General features: G+C 31.2%; 1 protein-coding gene across 4 annotated transcripts in view; it reads left to right on the top strand.

The window, feature by feature from the left end:
• The first annotated feature begins 351 nt into the window (after positions 1-351).
• LOC106473842 (mucosa-associated lymphoid tissue lymphoma translocation protein 1-like) overlaps positions 352-14,942 on the top strand; it is a 52,501-nt gene continuing 37,910 nt past the window's right edge. The window contains exons 1-4 of one of the 4 annotated variants that reach the window (XM_013934523.2): positions 352-623; positions 2,622-2,795; positions 5,222-5,376; positions 11,227-11,404. In XM_013934523.2, coding sequence (XP_013789977.2) covers positions 2,674-2,795; positions 5,222-5,376; positions 11,227-11,404 — 455 coding nt within the window. In that variant the 5' untranslated portion in view covers positions 352-623; positions 2,622-2,673. Of the gene's footprint in view, positions 624-1,291; positions 1,600-2,621; positions 2,796-5,221; positions 5,377-11,226; positions 11,405-14,942 lie in introns of those variants that run through there. The other 3 variants (XM_022379241.1, XM_022379245.1, XM_022379239.1) reach the window with 3 other exon arrangements.

Genomic DNA, 14,942 nt, shown 5'->3' with positions numbered 1-14,942 from the left:
TCATAAGTTTTTAAAATCTATGGCTAACTAACACACAAACTTGACATTATCGAATACCTAATTCAAAAACTAAAAAGGGAAATGTAAGAAACAATATAACAAACATTTTTACTAAAAATTAAATTTAAGCGTAATTGTAAAGTTAAAGTTATATTTGTGTAATTTTTATACTTTGCCAAGTAAGTACTTTTGTACCACAGTTTGCTATATTATTGAGTGTTTTATAAACATTAGAATTATTTAAATTTTTAAAATTATTCATAGTGTAATTTAATATTCATGTGACCGGAAATGAAGCATGGGAAAGGTTGGGTATGTTTTGAGCTGAAATAGAGCTTACTTTCAAAACCTGGGACTGTGGATTGCTTATTTCCGGAATTAAATATATGAATTCTGAATCATACCTGCGTAAGAAGAATGTTACAAATTTATTGAAAGTGATTCATTGATTCGTCAGTTATGTCATGGAATTAAGCAACTCAAGATTAAAATTTTAGTTTTCATATTATTATGTTAATTAAAATTAAAGTAAAATAGAGCTAGCTGCTCATCTATAAAATTTGGGTAAGGTTCAGCAAGTTTGTCATTGTCAAACTCAGAATGTGAAGTCAGACCGTTACTAGGTAATTAGTCTTATTTCGTTTAGGCTTACGAATCAGTGAGTTGCTATACAACAATGTTAACGAATATTATTATTGGTCGTATCTGAACTTCCAGAAGACAGTGAAATGAAAGGCATAAATAAATTTCCATATTGTCCTCTTCACAGTATCCTTCTTTAGATGTAGTATTACATTGATACTTTCAAAGTTTTAGTATCCTGGATGCAGTGAAAGTGAAAGCCTATTTCAAAACATTTACCTGAAGGTTGAAGCGGAAACAAAGAAATGAAACTAAAAGTATAAAATATATATTTTGCCATTGAAGTGACTAAAGCTTAGCTAAATCCAGTGTAGCCCACTCCACAAATCAAGAAGTTGCTAAATGTCGCTCTTTAGACATTCTGCAGTTGTCAGAAATGTCACCAGACAAAATCTTAATAGAATTTAACAGAGAATTAAAAATAAATCACTATATAATTCAATAGATATTTTATATATACAGGATGGGAAATTTTCGTTACAATGAAGAGACACTCCTGAAATAATACATTTTTTTAGTTTTGATATTTACTAATTCACTAACACTGAAAATAATTTTAGACTGTAATTCGTATTCTAACAAGTTTTTTTAAAGGTATAACTAAGTTTACATAATGTTCTCTTAGTTCCTTTGGTTAAACGTAGATGGGTGGATGTGAATGGAACTGCCTACGAGTAACTACAACATACATCACAGTTATTAAATGCCACTCACTGTCTCACATTGTGTATTGATGAGGTTGTGGTTGACGTAATAATGTTGTGACATGCAACAGGATATACTAAGATGAGTATGAATTGTATTAACACTATTGAGCTGCTTGTGAGTGGTTTTGTGACTATAAAAAATTGATCACTTCTCTGAATGTCACTAGTTGCTTTGACAAACTTTTGTCACGTGGGAAACCCAAACATCACTCGAAGAGAAACTTGGCCACAGAAAACTAGTCTTCTAAAAGTAATTATATTCCATGCTAAAGCAACTACATACATCATATATATATTTGTGTTTTAATAAAGATTACTTATTGTATTTCTGTACTTTTGTGTCTTATGTCTTTATTTCTCATGAACTCGGATTTGGAGAATTCAGAATTACTACACAGTAAATAACTTGTCAGATCTGTTATTCTGTGAACCTATTTAGTCACTCTCAAAGGAAAACAGTTTTACTTGAAAATACCACAATAGTTTAGCTGTCATCATCTAAGTAAAACTTCTAAGTTAATGGTATATCATAGAAAGTTAACAATATCAACAAAGACGAGTTAAATTTATAGTTTTGGATTATGTTATAAGTAATTTTTATTAATTTTTTCAGTGTAGAATAACCATTTTGTGATTTTAATATTTTTTTAACTTGCGAGATGACACTGAGTTCTTTCTAAATATTGAATGTAGCTCTGAACTAATATTAGATACGATTTTCATTGACCGAAACTTGCCATGAGTATTATCTATTTGAATATACCTCGAAATTGTTTTAATTAGTTATAGTAAGATTTTATAATAAAAATAGTTTTGAAGAATTTTGTCTTTATAAAGTGAAGTCCTTGTTATATCTACATGTATGTAATACTGTAGAGTTACACTAGTTACTTCCCTTTTCTAAGACATTAATTGATTGAATTGCTTTGCAGGTGTAAAATGTTTGACACGATGAATATCTGATTTGACAATTCATTTTGGAGGGTAACAAGCATCATGTAGTCCTTTTTACAATTTTGAAATATTTTAAAGAAGCGAAAAGAGATGCAAGTCTTGACATTTGTTTGGTTAAAGAATTTGCCTAATTGATGTAGTAGCACTGGATTTATGTTTATTGATGAGAATTGAAAGTAGGCAGCTGGATGTTGTTGAAATCTATAAATAAGTAATAGCCCATTGTTTGCAAAGATAATATGCTTTATGGTGGAAAATATAAATTGAAAAATACAGCAAAAGAATTACTAACATTTTAATATTTATCTTTATTTTTAGATTATTTATAATCTACAAATTTCCAATGTGAAAATATTTTGTGGAGACAACAATGGACTATAATTCATGTATCTTAGATATTAATACTGGAATATATCAGAAACTCTGCACAGTCTTGGATAGAGACTCCTTATGGAAACAATTAGTAGAAAATATTCCTTGTGTTGCTGAAAGGTAATTTTTATATTGGTGCATTTACTGCTAACTTTAACCCCCCAACGAATGGTAACAGTCATAGGTGTAAGTATAGTTAGTTAAATATTATCCATTGTATATGTAATATTTTATAACATTCTTTGCAGAGTCCTTAGTTTTAGAGCTTCATGTAGGAAAGAGTGTGATTACTTGACATAATATGTGTCTAATGTACTAACACAGTTTAAAAACAGTGATTTCTTTGTTTGTGGTTTGGCTAAATAGTAGATGGGGACAGTGGGAGTCTTGAATTGATGTGATTATTAAGAAGTACTTTAATTTGAAAGGACATTGTAATAGTACTTCAGAATACTCTTGCATAATATTAAATTAATAGTTATATTTTAGAATAGATGAAAACAATTCAACTTGGAAATATTTGTTGATGAAAGTATTGGTAATGTAATAGTCAGAATGAGATTTGAGCTTGGTTGACGTAATTGAGATAAAGCTTCAATATTACATATTAGCAGTGTGAGATGAATGTTCTGAAGTGAAAGATTTCAGTCACATTTAAAATAAATATTAACAGCCCTAAGTTTTTAAGTTAATTATCAACCTGGCCAAAATTGGCATGTCTTGTTGCTGTTTTGAATATAGTTCAAAATCTGAATGATAAGGAATTTCTAAGAGAGGGATTTAATAGTTCTTTAAGTGGGGAAACTAACTTGATCTTTTAGGATTTCCTGGGCTGGTGAGAGCTAATATTGCTTAAAACTGCAGCTTTCAGCTAGTTGTTTTTGTATTCTTATTGGTTGTAGTAAACTAGTAGTTGAAAAATTAAAATTAGTGTAAACATGGGTGTTGGATTTCTCAGAAAAGTTGAACACTTCTTCAAAAATATTAACTGCAGTAAAAAATTATGGTTGTGTAGATATAGAAAACTCACAAAAATCATTAAAACATTTTAAAGCAGTAAACAACTGGAAATAATATTGTGAGATAGTTTGCAAAGAATAAAAGTTACCAAGATATATTAAGTATTGTGTTATAATATTGTGTCTGTACAGTAATCCCACCTTGTATTCTAGGTAGAGGCTCAAACATTACTGATATGAGTTGGCAGTAAAATTTTTTATATTTTCCAAAAAAAAAGTTTTAGTTTTTAAAAAATCCTTGGAAAATTGTATTATTTAAAATTGAATAGCTTAGTGTTTTAAGTTTTAAGCTATTAGAAATTGCTTGAATTTACTAGCTTCACTAGTCATTTTTTTAATAACTTGGAAATATTCTATTATAAAAATGCTATATTTTGTTTTCATTAAATATGAAAATATTGAAGTACATAAAACATTTTAAGTTATATGTATAATATCAGGCAAGTATTAATAGTTCAAAGCAGCGTTCTTTTAGTTATTTAGGGATGCAATAAATCTGTTAATTTGTGGTTGATCTGGGCTATCAAGAAATGAAATTGCTGCATATAATTGTTCTTTACTGTATCATAAACCTACATATCTCATGAGCTATTGACTTCCATACCAGAATTTTTAAAGAACAGCTTATGAGGTAGATTTTAACATATTGTTAGTCTCCGTTTGTTAATTGATTTTCCGTAACTTCGTTGCGACGAAACTTTAGCAACACAAGTCCTTACTTAATAAAACTGGTTTATTCTTCCTGAATATAACTTTACCGATACACTTATTTTCAACAGTCGCTCTTTTACAAACGTTTTAACAACGAACGTTAACTTCAACAATACTTCCTCACTGCAGTTCAATTACTCACTACCTACACACATTATTATTATTATCCCGTCACGTTGTCACCCTCTTTTATATACCAGACTACCCTATATCTAGTAAATGCTAGAGCATTCACCAAGGTACAGGATAGTTCTAGAAACGTGGCGTGACACTAGTCATGTGACCTTGCTGATGCAACAATATTCATGAATTTTGGTTCCACATACACTATAAGATACAAAATTTTGCAATATATATTAGTTTAAAAGCTAACTGTGAATCATAACAGTTTTCAAACAAAATCCAAAACCATTACAACTTTGTATGTGATCCTGTGTGCTGACTTCTTTAATGGGAATCATAATAACTGTATTTTAATAAAAGAAGGTGAAATAACAAAAGTATATGAAAATTTAAAAAAAATTGTAACAAAAAGTAAAAGTTGTGGAGTAAATTTACATTTTCATACTTCTATTTATTTCAAGTTTCAAAATCATACATTATAGCTTTACTAGTTATTTAAACAGTTATGTCTTAGTCTTTAGTTTTACATTTAACAAAAAAATATCAAAATTAACTTCACTTGATGATACACTGTGTTGGAGATTATTGAAACAATGCTATGTTAATAGATATTATAATATATTTAAGGCATTCTGTGCATTGATGTATTTAATTACATACTAATGTGTGTGTTTTTATTTTTTATATTTACAGAATTTCAGTTGAAGAGATTTCTCAAAAATACAAGCAAAAGCCAACTTGGATGTTATTGTATGAATTAGGTAGCTATGGTCTTACTCTTGGAGAATTAGTAGAATGGTTAAAATATCTCCAACTTGAAGCACCTCTTTTGTTACTGATAGCAGATGGTAAGATTGAATTATTTAACTGATAGTTTTGGGTAGTAACACTAGTACTTACATGTGTATTTGTTGTTATTTCTGCTTTTGGGTTTGTGTTATTTATGTATAATATGGTTATACTTTTCCCTTCTCCACAAAAAAAGTTTTTTTTTTATGAAGCACTTCTTACCAAATCTTTTTGCTTTGTAGGAAGGGTAAATTTAATTACTTAAATTATTTAGTTACTTCCAAATTGCTGGTATTTGCCTTCTAAATGCATGCTTAAGCAGGCCAGTTGAACAACACTCCATTGGATAATCAAAAAGCATTTGTTCCTAGCACTTGTAGATACATAATACACATAGATTCTTACAGAATAGTACATGACCAGCTACCTTAGTCATTCACTTGTCAATGAGTTCATCCATCACACACACATGTGAGTTTTTCACCACTGTCTGGTTGTCAAGATAGGCAGATGTGTACCATAAGTCTATCCACTCACCAGGCTTAAGCTTTCATTCTATTACTGTATTGTTGTTTCATCTCTTTGACACAACTATTTGCTGCTGCAAGACTTTATGCACATCTGCTATTGCAGAATGCAGTCATTCCACATATGTTATGCCAATATGGTACTTCTGCAGTGGGTTGAGGGCCATACATTAGGTCCACTGAGAGGTGCACTTCTCATTTGAATATCGGGAAGTGTGAAAAACACCTCGTCAGCTGTTGCTCAGTTGCACATTAATCCATCAGGATATACGATAGGTGCGCATTCCAATAAATTTAATTAAGCTTAGCAAGTATATACTTAACAGTCTGTACTGCCCTTTCAGCCAGCTCCTTAGATTAAAGATATGTTAAAGTGCACATTTACATCACACCTAACTCACAACAACTGACTGTTGAGGTTAGTTTCTTGATCTGTGTGGATCTCTCCACTCACAACAAAGTATGAAATCTATTGTTCAGCCAACACATTTGTGATAGACTATGCTACTGTATCAGTTAGTGGATAGGCTTCAACCCACTTTGTGAAGTAATCAGTAATGACCAGCTTATATTGATAATTTCTTTCAATTTCACACTATGGATCAACTATATCTAAGGCGATTTTCTTGAGAGGAGAACCTACAACTCTCTTAAGAAATTTTTCCCTGACATGACTGTTTTTTCCTGCTTTATTGCTCTGGGGTCTACTAGCAGCATCAGAGGATGGGTATCATTCTGCCCTTGTAAGTTACTATTCAAGTGCCAGATAATACTTGTGTTATTAATATGTTTGCCACTTTGTGATAGGCACATGCTGAGATGCAAATGGTACCCAAAGTATGCTGGTGTGGGTCCTTCAGTTGCTCATTTGAAGATCCTTACTGGTCATTTGTGCTGTCACTCCAGATGCAGAATTGTCACTGGCCATATGGTTTGTTGTAACTGCTGCTGCAATGGCTTTAACCACTTCATGGTGCCTGGGGGTCTGGATATTTAATGAACAAGACATGCTCTCATAGATTGGTAGGATAATCCATTAGCATTTTTATGCTTCTGACCTCATTGATGTTGATTGCTTCCACCATCACAGGCATCTTTATCCATAATTAATGGACAACCTTGATGAGTATAAACCTACACTGTTGTATTGACCAAGCCACACTTCAAAGGCTGGATAGTTTCACATTGGTGATAACAAGGTTGATCAAATTACTTGACCCCACATTAGGGTGCATCAAAAATATAACTTTCTTATATCATTATTGGCAGGGTATGCGATTGGTGCCATTTAATAGTAGTAATTATGTGGATAAGTTTCAGGCTTCTAAAATTACATATTGTACTGCTGCAGGAAGGAGGGGGTATTTTCCTTAAAATAACCATAATCAAAGTATCATAACTTTGGATATGCAGCGTTTAGCTAATTTTGGAGTTTTATATCCTAAATTACCCAGAACTCACTATGAGGAGGTAGTTGCATGTCAAATTCCACCTATGCCCACCTAACCACCCTTCCACTGGGCAATAGAATTACTGGATTATGTATAGTTTCTTAGTATTAAATTTTTTCATCATTTTGCGAGATTGAAGTTTTGCTTTAATGAATTCCTTTCTTCTGCGACAGCCACAAAGAGCTGCTGAAGCATCTGTTACTATTACTATTATACAATTTTTTATACTTTCTAATGTTCCGGAACAAGGAGAAATGGGATCCGTGAAAATTGATTTTGGTTCACTGACCAAAATTATGTGCTGTACCATGACTACACATTTATAATGTTTTTGCCCATTTTTAATGACAATTTTTAGTTATATCTTTTCTATCATCAAAGTACATAGATTTAATACAGTTTGATTCATCAGAAGTCAGTAATGTTTTTCGGTATTTTTCTCATTCGCATCATATTTTGTTTTATTGACAATTTTAGCATTGTCATTTTCTTGAGTAATGCCCATATCTTCCAAAACAGCTGAGGTAAGGGCTGCAGCAGCTCTATCTGAAATACATTGCCTGTCAACTTTTCTCACTGCTGTTGGAAGCGGTGTCCTCATTTGTTTATTTATTTTAGGATTTTGGGATTTCGATGTAGAAAGTGTAGTATTAGCAAAATAAACCAAACAAGTTGTTGATTAACTATTCATTTGGTGGAGAGATAATACACTTTTTTTTTCAAACTTTGGTTCGCTTGCAGCAGTTGTTGATATAATTGGAGGACTTTCATACTGCATAAGATTAATTCTTATAGTAAAAGGCAACTATTGCTTACCCTACCGATTAGCAATTACAAAATAAAATTTTTGACTAAGTAAATTCGAAGCACCCTACCCCACATACAGATGGATAATAACAGGAGATTCAAGATACTGATTACAAAGTAATGCAAAATTTCTGGGTAACTGAGTCATGAAAATGAATGAAATAGAAAGACTGGACACAAAGTGAAACACAAAATGAACAATTTTTGTTATAATAGACATCAAACTTAAACACTGTGTGTGTGTGTGCATGCTTGCTTTTGCTTACTTGCAACAAATCACTTTTACTGGATCTCTATATTCATCCATTCATGCTGAATCCATGTATCATATTAACTAAATCCAGCATTTCTTATTTCACAAAAATTGTCCCATTTACCCACAGTGACTAGCTCTACACACAACTGGTCGTTCTCATTGAAAAATAGATGATGTTGTAATCTTTAGATATCACCAGAACTACCACTGAAGGACACTGCTGCTGGTATCTTTTCAGCAGTATCTCCCAGTAAAACAGGTATTATCTATTAGAAAATAACAAAGGAACAAGCCTGCTAGAACAAAATCAGTATAATTTCTTTCTCGGCTATATGTTACATGAAACCTGAGCCAGTACAGAATGAATGATAAATTCAGAATAAACACTGTGATATTATAAGAAGAAAAATGCATGGTATATTCACATACCTCAACCATACTCTAGGTTACAGTTTCCTGATGTCCATTTCACAAAATTGCCCTTACCATTAACAAGGTCCAGCAAAGAGGGTGTATTGAAGCTACCATTGTGCGTTTTGAGTCATCATTCTCAGATTCTTTTTCTACACTCATTGGATCTAAGAGCATCATCTGTATTTTTGTTGTTTATTGCCACTATTTAAAGGATATGTATTTTGTGGATCAAAAAATGAATACATTATTTTTAATAATTTTATTAAAATTTTACAAAGATCATTGTTTTTGTTTTACTCTTTGTACTAAGAGTACCTCAAGCAACCAATTATTATAACAAATTATAAAATTCCCTCATCTATTTCTTGGTTATCTTAAAAAGTGATTTCATAGGAACAGAAATATTATAATTTTAGATAATAATATGATTCAGGAACTTGGTTTTATTTAGCTGAAGCTAGCATATTGTGTCCACCTTTTTTAAATAGTTGTGAAAAATGTTTACAACTACATGCAGGTGGATGTTTTTCAGTTAGATGAGTTGCATTTTGACCATAAAGCTTATTCATTTTCACTTAATTGCAATGCATGTAAAATATACTGTGAACTGTGGTGGATTATAGCAAAAGACAGCCAAGTTTTTTTTATTATTTTTATAATGTGCTATGTTTTGTGTTACTTAAGGATGAGTAAAAAACAAAGTAATATTGTGTGTTGCCAATTAGCAATTATTTTAATCATTAAGAAGTGATAATACAAAACGTATATAGGTTTAAAAATATTATACCATCAGTTGTCCTAGACCAATCTTTCTTTTCAGTTATTTTCAATATATTTAACTTTCTTCTGTAAGAAAATATTTTTGATGATACAAACACTTATTTTGATTTCACACTAAAAATGTTGAAACATTTTGTAAAGATGAGTAAGTAAAAATATAATTTTTTCATCACATTTGAATTAAATTGTGCAATGTGTCAGTAATGTTTCAATTTGCCCATTGAAGTATTTAGGTTAGGAAACCTGCAAAGTTTGAGTTTGTGGCTATACTTAACAGAGGTAATGTAAAGATGTGGCTGATATTTGAGAAATTATCATTCAGCTCTAATAGATTATATTAGTTTAAATTATTAGCGTACCAGACTATGGAGCAGATACTCGATGGTTTTGTCCAATTACTGCCAAAAACAATAGTTTTCTGCACTTTAGGGGCTGTGGGTGCATTATAAGTGTGGAGGTCAAATCACACTGTGTAATGTGGCAAGACTAGCCTAATAGTTGGCAGTGTGTAGCGTTGACAGACTGCCTTCCCTTTAGTCTATTTAATCAAAATTAAAGACACCTAACACAGGTAATCTATTAGTGGCATTACAATAACTGAAATATTAAAGAGACATTAAATATTTTTGAAATAGCTCTTAAACTTAAAAGCTTACATGGGGTGCACAAATATTTCCTACTTAAGCACGAAACAGGCCATCCTGTAATAGTAAAGTTTGAGCGAAGAACACAACCACATACATGAAACAATAACTGTAGCTACAAATCATAAAAAGGGTTTCTTTAAAATTGTCAGTCAAATAAAACCAGGAAGCACATTGTGTTAAATAGAAAAGTGAAGTAAATGTTGCATTAAGTGTTGAAGTAATGACGTAAATGCCATAAAACATATGACATGATAAAGTAACCAGTGCCATAGCTCATTCATTTTAGTTGATTAATTTATATTCTATCATAATAAAAAACATAGCTTTTTTTTTCAAAATTGATTTTATTGCATTTTTTTCTCCATTCATAAATTAAGATTTTTTAGGCAATGTGAATTGTAATGGTCATAGGTAACTTGCCATTTAAATATTCATTGGAATATGTTTTTAGGTAAAGTCAGTGATTTACTATAGCTTACAGTGCTGAAAGAATTAATCTATTTCAACATGATAGAAACAAAAAATAGGATATACCACTTGATGTAGTAGACACAAAGACTTAATAAATGCCACACATAATGTCAAATTATACCCAACTTTCTAATCAAAGTACAAAGATTTTAAACAGTTTTGTACAGAAAACATTATTTAATAATTTTAGTTTTTGTTGATTGATTTCTATACTTGATTAGCGTTTTATAACATTTTTTATTACCTAACAAAATGAAAGCATTATTTAAAACCGCTGTTATATAAAACTGTAAATGTGTGTAGTAAATATTTTAGTGTGAAAAACATTATATATAATTATTAAAATACGAAATTTATGATGATGTATGTTAAAAGGAAAAAGTATTGAATTTTTAAAATAGGTTGGTAACTTTTAGTTTATTGATAACAGTTTGTACTATGTTTAAAACAAAAACAAATATATAAGCACAATTAAAAAAAAGAGTAAAACAAAAGGGGGGGTATTTGAGAAATGTGAAACTAGTATTAATGTCAAATTATTAATACTATTTGATAGAACCATTAGAGATTATCACTCAACCTACACCTTATGTTGAAGTGGAAGAAGATCAAAACAATGGCTTGACTTTAGTGTGTGAGGCAAGAGGGTTTCCTTTCCCTCAATATACTTGGTTTCATGATGGAGAGGAGTTAGAGACATCAAAGAACTCTGTGCTTCACATTTTTCCTGTCAAGTAAGTTTATTATGTGGTTAAATTTACAATAAATATACTGTCTGGAAATGTATGGCACTAGAAGAAATACATACTTACTGTGTTTGTAAATGAAGAACACTTATATGCGTAAAATTCAAATTTTATTTTTTCTATCTTTGAGATATCAGTGCAATAAGTATCCCAATCATGCTGGAAAAAAGAAACCATAGTTTCAAATTAACAATATTTTTCCCATTAATTGTGATTACTTAATGTTCTAATATGCTATTAATAGAGCTGGACTGTTAATGGAATTTGCTAATCACTTAATATCTGGGTTCATTAATCAGTTACATCCAACTAATAGATTTATCCCATATACATACTTTTCAGCTTTCTTTTGGTTTTTAAAGACATTTTCAAACTACCCTATGTTTAATGTGATAGAAATCATCAGGTACAACAGTTTAGGGTGAAGTATCACATACATAACATAGTAAGAAATCTGTAACAAGCTAAAAATACGATGAATTCTGCTTGGTAGGTTTCTCCTAACAAATTCCTACAAGACTACTTAAACTAATAAAATAATTCTTTGTTAAAAATATGTAATATATAATTCAGTGAAAAGAATTTCACATTGATCCTAGAAAACAATAACAATGTAACATTTACTATTTGACAAAAAACTTATGGTGATACTAGATGACTCCTTTTCAGAGGTTAAAATGGTTCATAGGTTAAAATTGAAATATTGTAACAAATATGAAAATCACAGAGATATAAAAAAATCTTTAATTACAGATATCTCAGAAATATTTTCTAATTCCATCATCAGTGTAAAAACTTGAAATAATTAACAACATTATAAAAACATCATAAGCTCTTAAGCATGGAGATGTTGCTTATGGTGGAAGTTTAGAATGCATAAAGCCTAAAACTTAAAATTTACTGTACTAGGCAGTGTTTGAGCATCATGTGATGACAACCATACTTTTGGTTTACATTTTCAATGCTTCCCTCTTGGCTAAAGCTAGTTGTAATTAAACAGAAGTCCTGTTTGTATAAGTAGGTTAACAACTTTAACAGTATTACTTATTGATAGAGTGTTACTAGTTGTTGATTATTAAGCAATACGACGTGCAGTGTAGCATCAGAGATGTTTTACTAGTAAAACCCCCTTGGTTGTTGGTACTACACCTTTAGAGTGATGTATATAGTACCTCTCTTATTTTTGTTTATGTCACCAACTGCCATATTACCTGTTTGTCAATCCTCGGTTATAACTCTCTCTATTCAAAACCAACTGCTACTATACATTGCATTATGCGTAGGCTTACTACAAGTTTGTATGAACTTCATCTGGTGTACATATTTATGTCGGATGTTAGCGATTATTCCCAGTATTCAACATGTCTAGTAGATCTCCTGCAATCTTGTTTGGCTTCAAAGATCATAAAGAATTTACTGACATCAGTACTGGTTTTAGTGTTATTTGCTGACATTTTCTTTTTTTTCTTTGTTAATTTTTTTTTCATGGGAGGAGATGTTAAAACAAAGGCTGTGGGGTAACGTGTAAATTACACAATAAAAAATAAAGCAAGAAGAATAAAAAATTACATGCATCAAACAAACTTTATTTACATCTTAACTGCAAGTCTTTTATGACAAGGTTTCGGTCTTGACCCCTAAGTTCTTGATCTCGAAACCTCAGGTCTCATTCTTGGTCTTGTACATTGAGGTCTCGACTGCAACACTGGTAATTTCTAGCAAATGCAGTTAAATGAGTGAGTTATTAGCAGTCAACAGTTTTTTGAGTTAATAAAGAACAATGAATTTTAACTTCCCATAACTTTTGTTTTATTAAAGCAGTCTTGTCCTAAATAACACTGGTTGAGTTTGTAGCTTGTAATAAGTAGCAATATATTAAGTTAAAGATACACTATTATAGAGACATACAAGGTAAACACAGACAACAGGCCTCACTGTGGTAAGTTTATGTAACCAGCAGCCACTAGGCCACACCTTATCATTAGTGAGTTGTGCACAAACACGATGCACACACATATCGTCATATCATGCAGTCATATATCAATGAAAATAGTAATAGCTAATATTTCAGTCACTTGTTGGAATAATCATCAAAAGTAAGAATTAAAAACATTAATTTCATTTAGTTGATTATTTTTGCACTGTGACACTAATCAATAGATTTTTATGATGCTTATTACTTTGAAATGAGTTGTGGTACTAAATTTGTTATGAGTGGTTTGTTTCAAAATACAATAATTCAAGCTTATGCTTTTATTCCTATAAAGACTAGTATTAAGCTTGTTGATTTTTCTAATTTTATTATATAAGAAGAAGTGTTAGAAGCTGCGCAGTGTTTTTAAGTGACCTTGATAGTTAGATGAAACTATTAGAAATTGGTATGAGTTAATGAATTTATATAAGTCATAGTTATACATTCTAAAGATATTCACCAACAAATCTTATTCCTTACCAATAAATGAAGTGTTTATGTTTGAAGTGGTTTAACTTTAGCATTCAAATTTACACATAAATATGACAGAAAAGACAAAAGGCAATCTTTTTTCTTTTCCCTTGCCACTTTTTTGTTCTGGTTGAAAAGTATCAAGGTCAAAGAAAAGGAAATGTGAAATTTTTACAATTTTTGGATATTTACATGTAGAACAGTTGCTGGTATACATTTAATATAAAAATATTTCATTGAAAGAGTTTTAATAATTTTTAGGAATTATATTTTGCTTTATTTTGTAAAATTACTTTCAAAAGTATTTTTAGTTTTCATGTGAAATATTACATTTCCATAAGATTTAATTCTGTAATATTATTCACTATTGTATCACTACAGGTTATCTGTTTGTTTGTTTTTGAATTTCGCGCAAAGCTACACGAGGGCTATCTGCACTAGCCGTCCCTAATTTAGCAGTGTAAGACTAGAAGGAAGGCAGCTAGTCATCACCACCCACCGCCAACTCTTGGGCTACTCTTTTACCAACGAATAGTGGGACTGACCGTCACATTATAATGCCCCCACGGCATGTTTGGTGTGACGGGGATTCGAACCCGCAACCCTCATATTGCGAGTCGAGCACCCTAACCACCTAGCCATGCCGTATTCAAGTGAAGCTTATCAAGAATAGAAGAGACAACTAAAACAACATGGGTTGTGAGGTCTAATCAACACAGTGGCAGCAACTGAGTGAATCGATGGTAGAATATTCCTATGTATTTATGGGACCAGACAACCAAATGGATCAAATCACAGTCATATAACGTTACATAAATACAGACGTCCAATTAAACAATGACAGCACAGGCTTTCATGAAACATGTGAGCTGTAGCCAGCACTGACGTACAGAGGATGTTAAATGATGAAATTATACAACCTTCAGAGAGTGCATGGCTATCTTCATGTGACGGTCATTAAAGATGGAAGGCATGTCTTGATTAATTTTGGATGGTGAACATGATAACTTGGATTGACCCCTTTCCATTACCATAAATAAATGAATGTTCAGATACTGGCATGTCAAACTAGATGATGGGAGC

This window comes from Limulus polyphemus, unplaced genomic scaffold (genome assembly GCF_000517525.1).
Source record: "Limulus polyphemus unplaced genomic scaffold, Limulus_polyphemus-2.1.2 Scaffold134, whole genome shotgun sequence".
Classification (NCBI taxonomy): Eukaryota; Metazoa; Arthropoda; class Merostomata; order Xiphosura; family Limulidae; genus Limulus; species Limulus polyphemus.
Note: the sequence above shows the minus strand (reverse complement) of the source record. Positions and strands in the feature narration are given on the sequence as shown.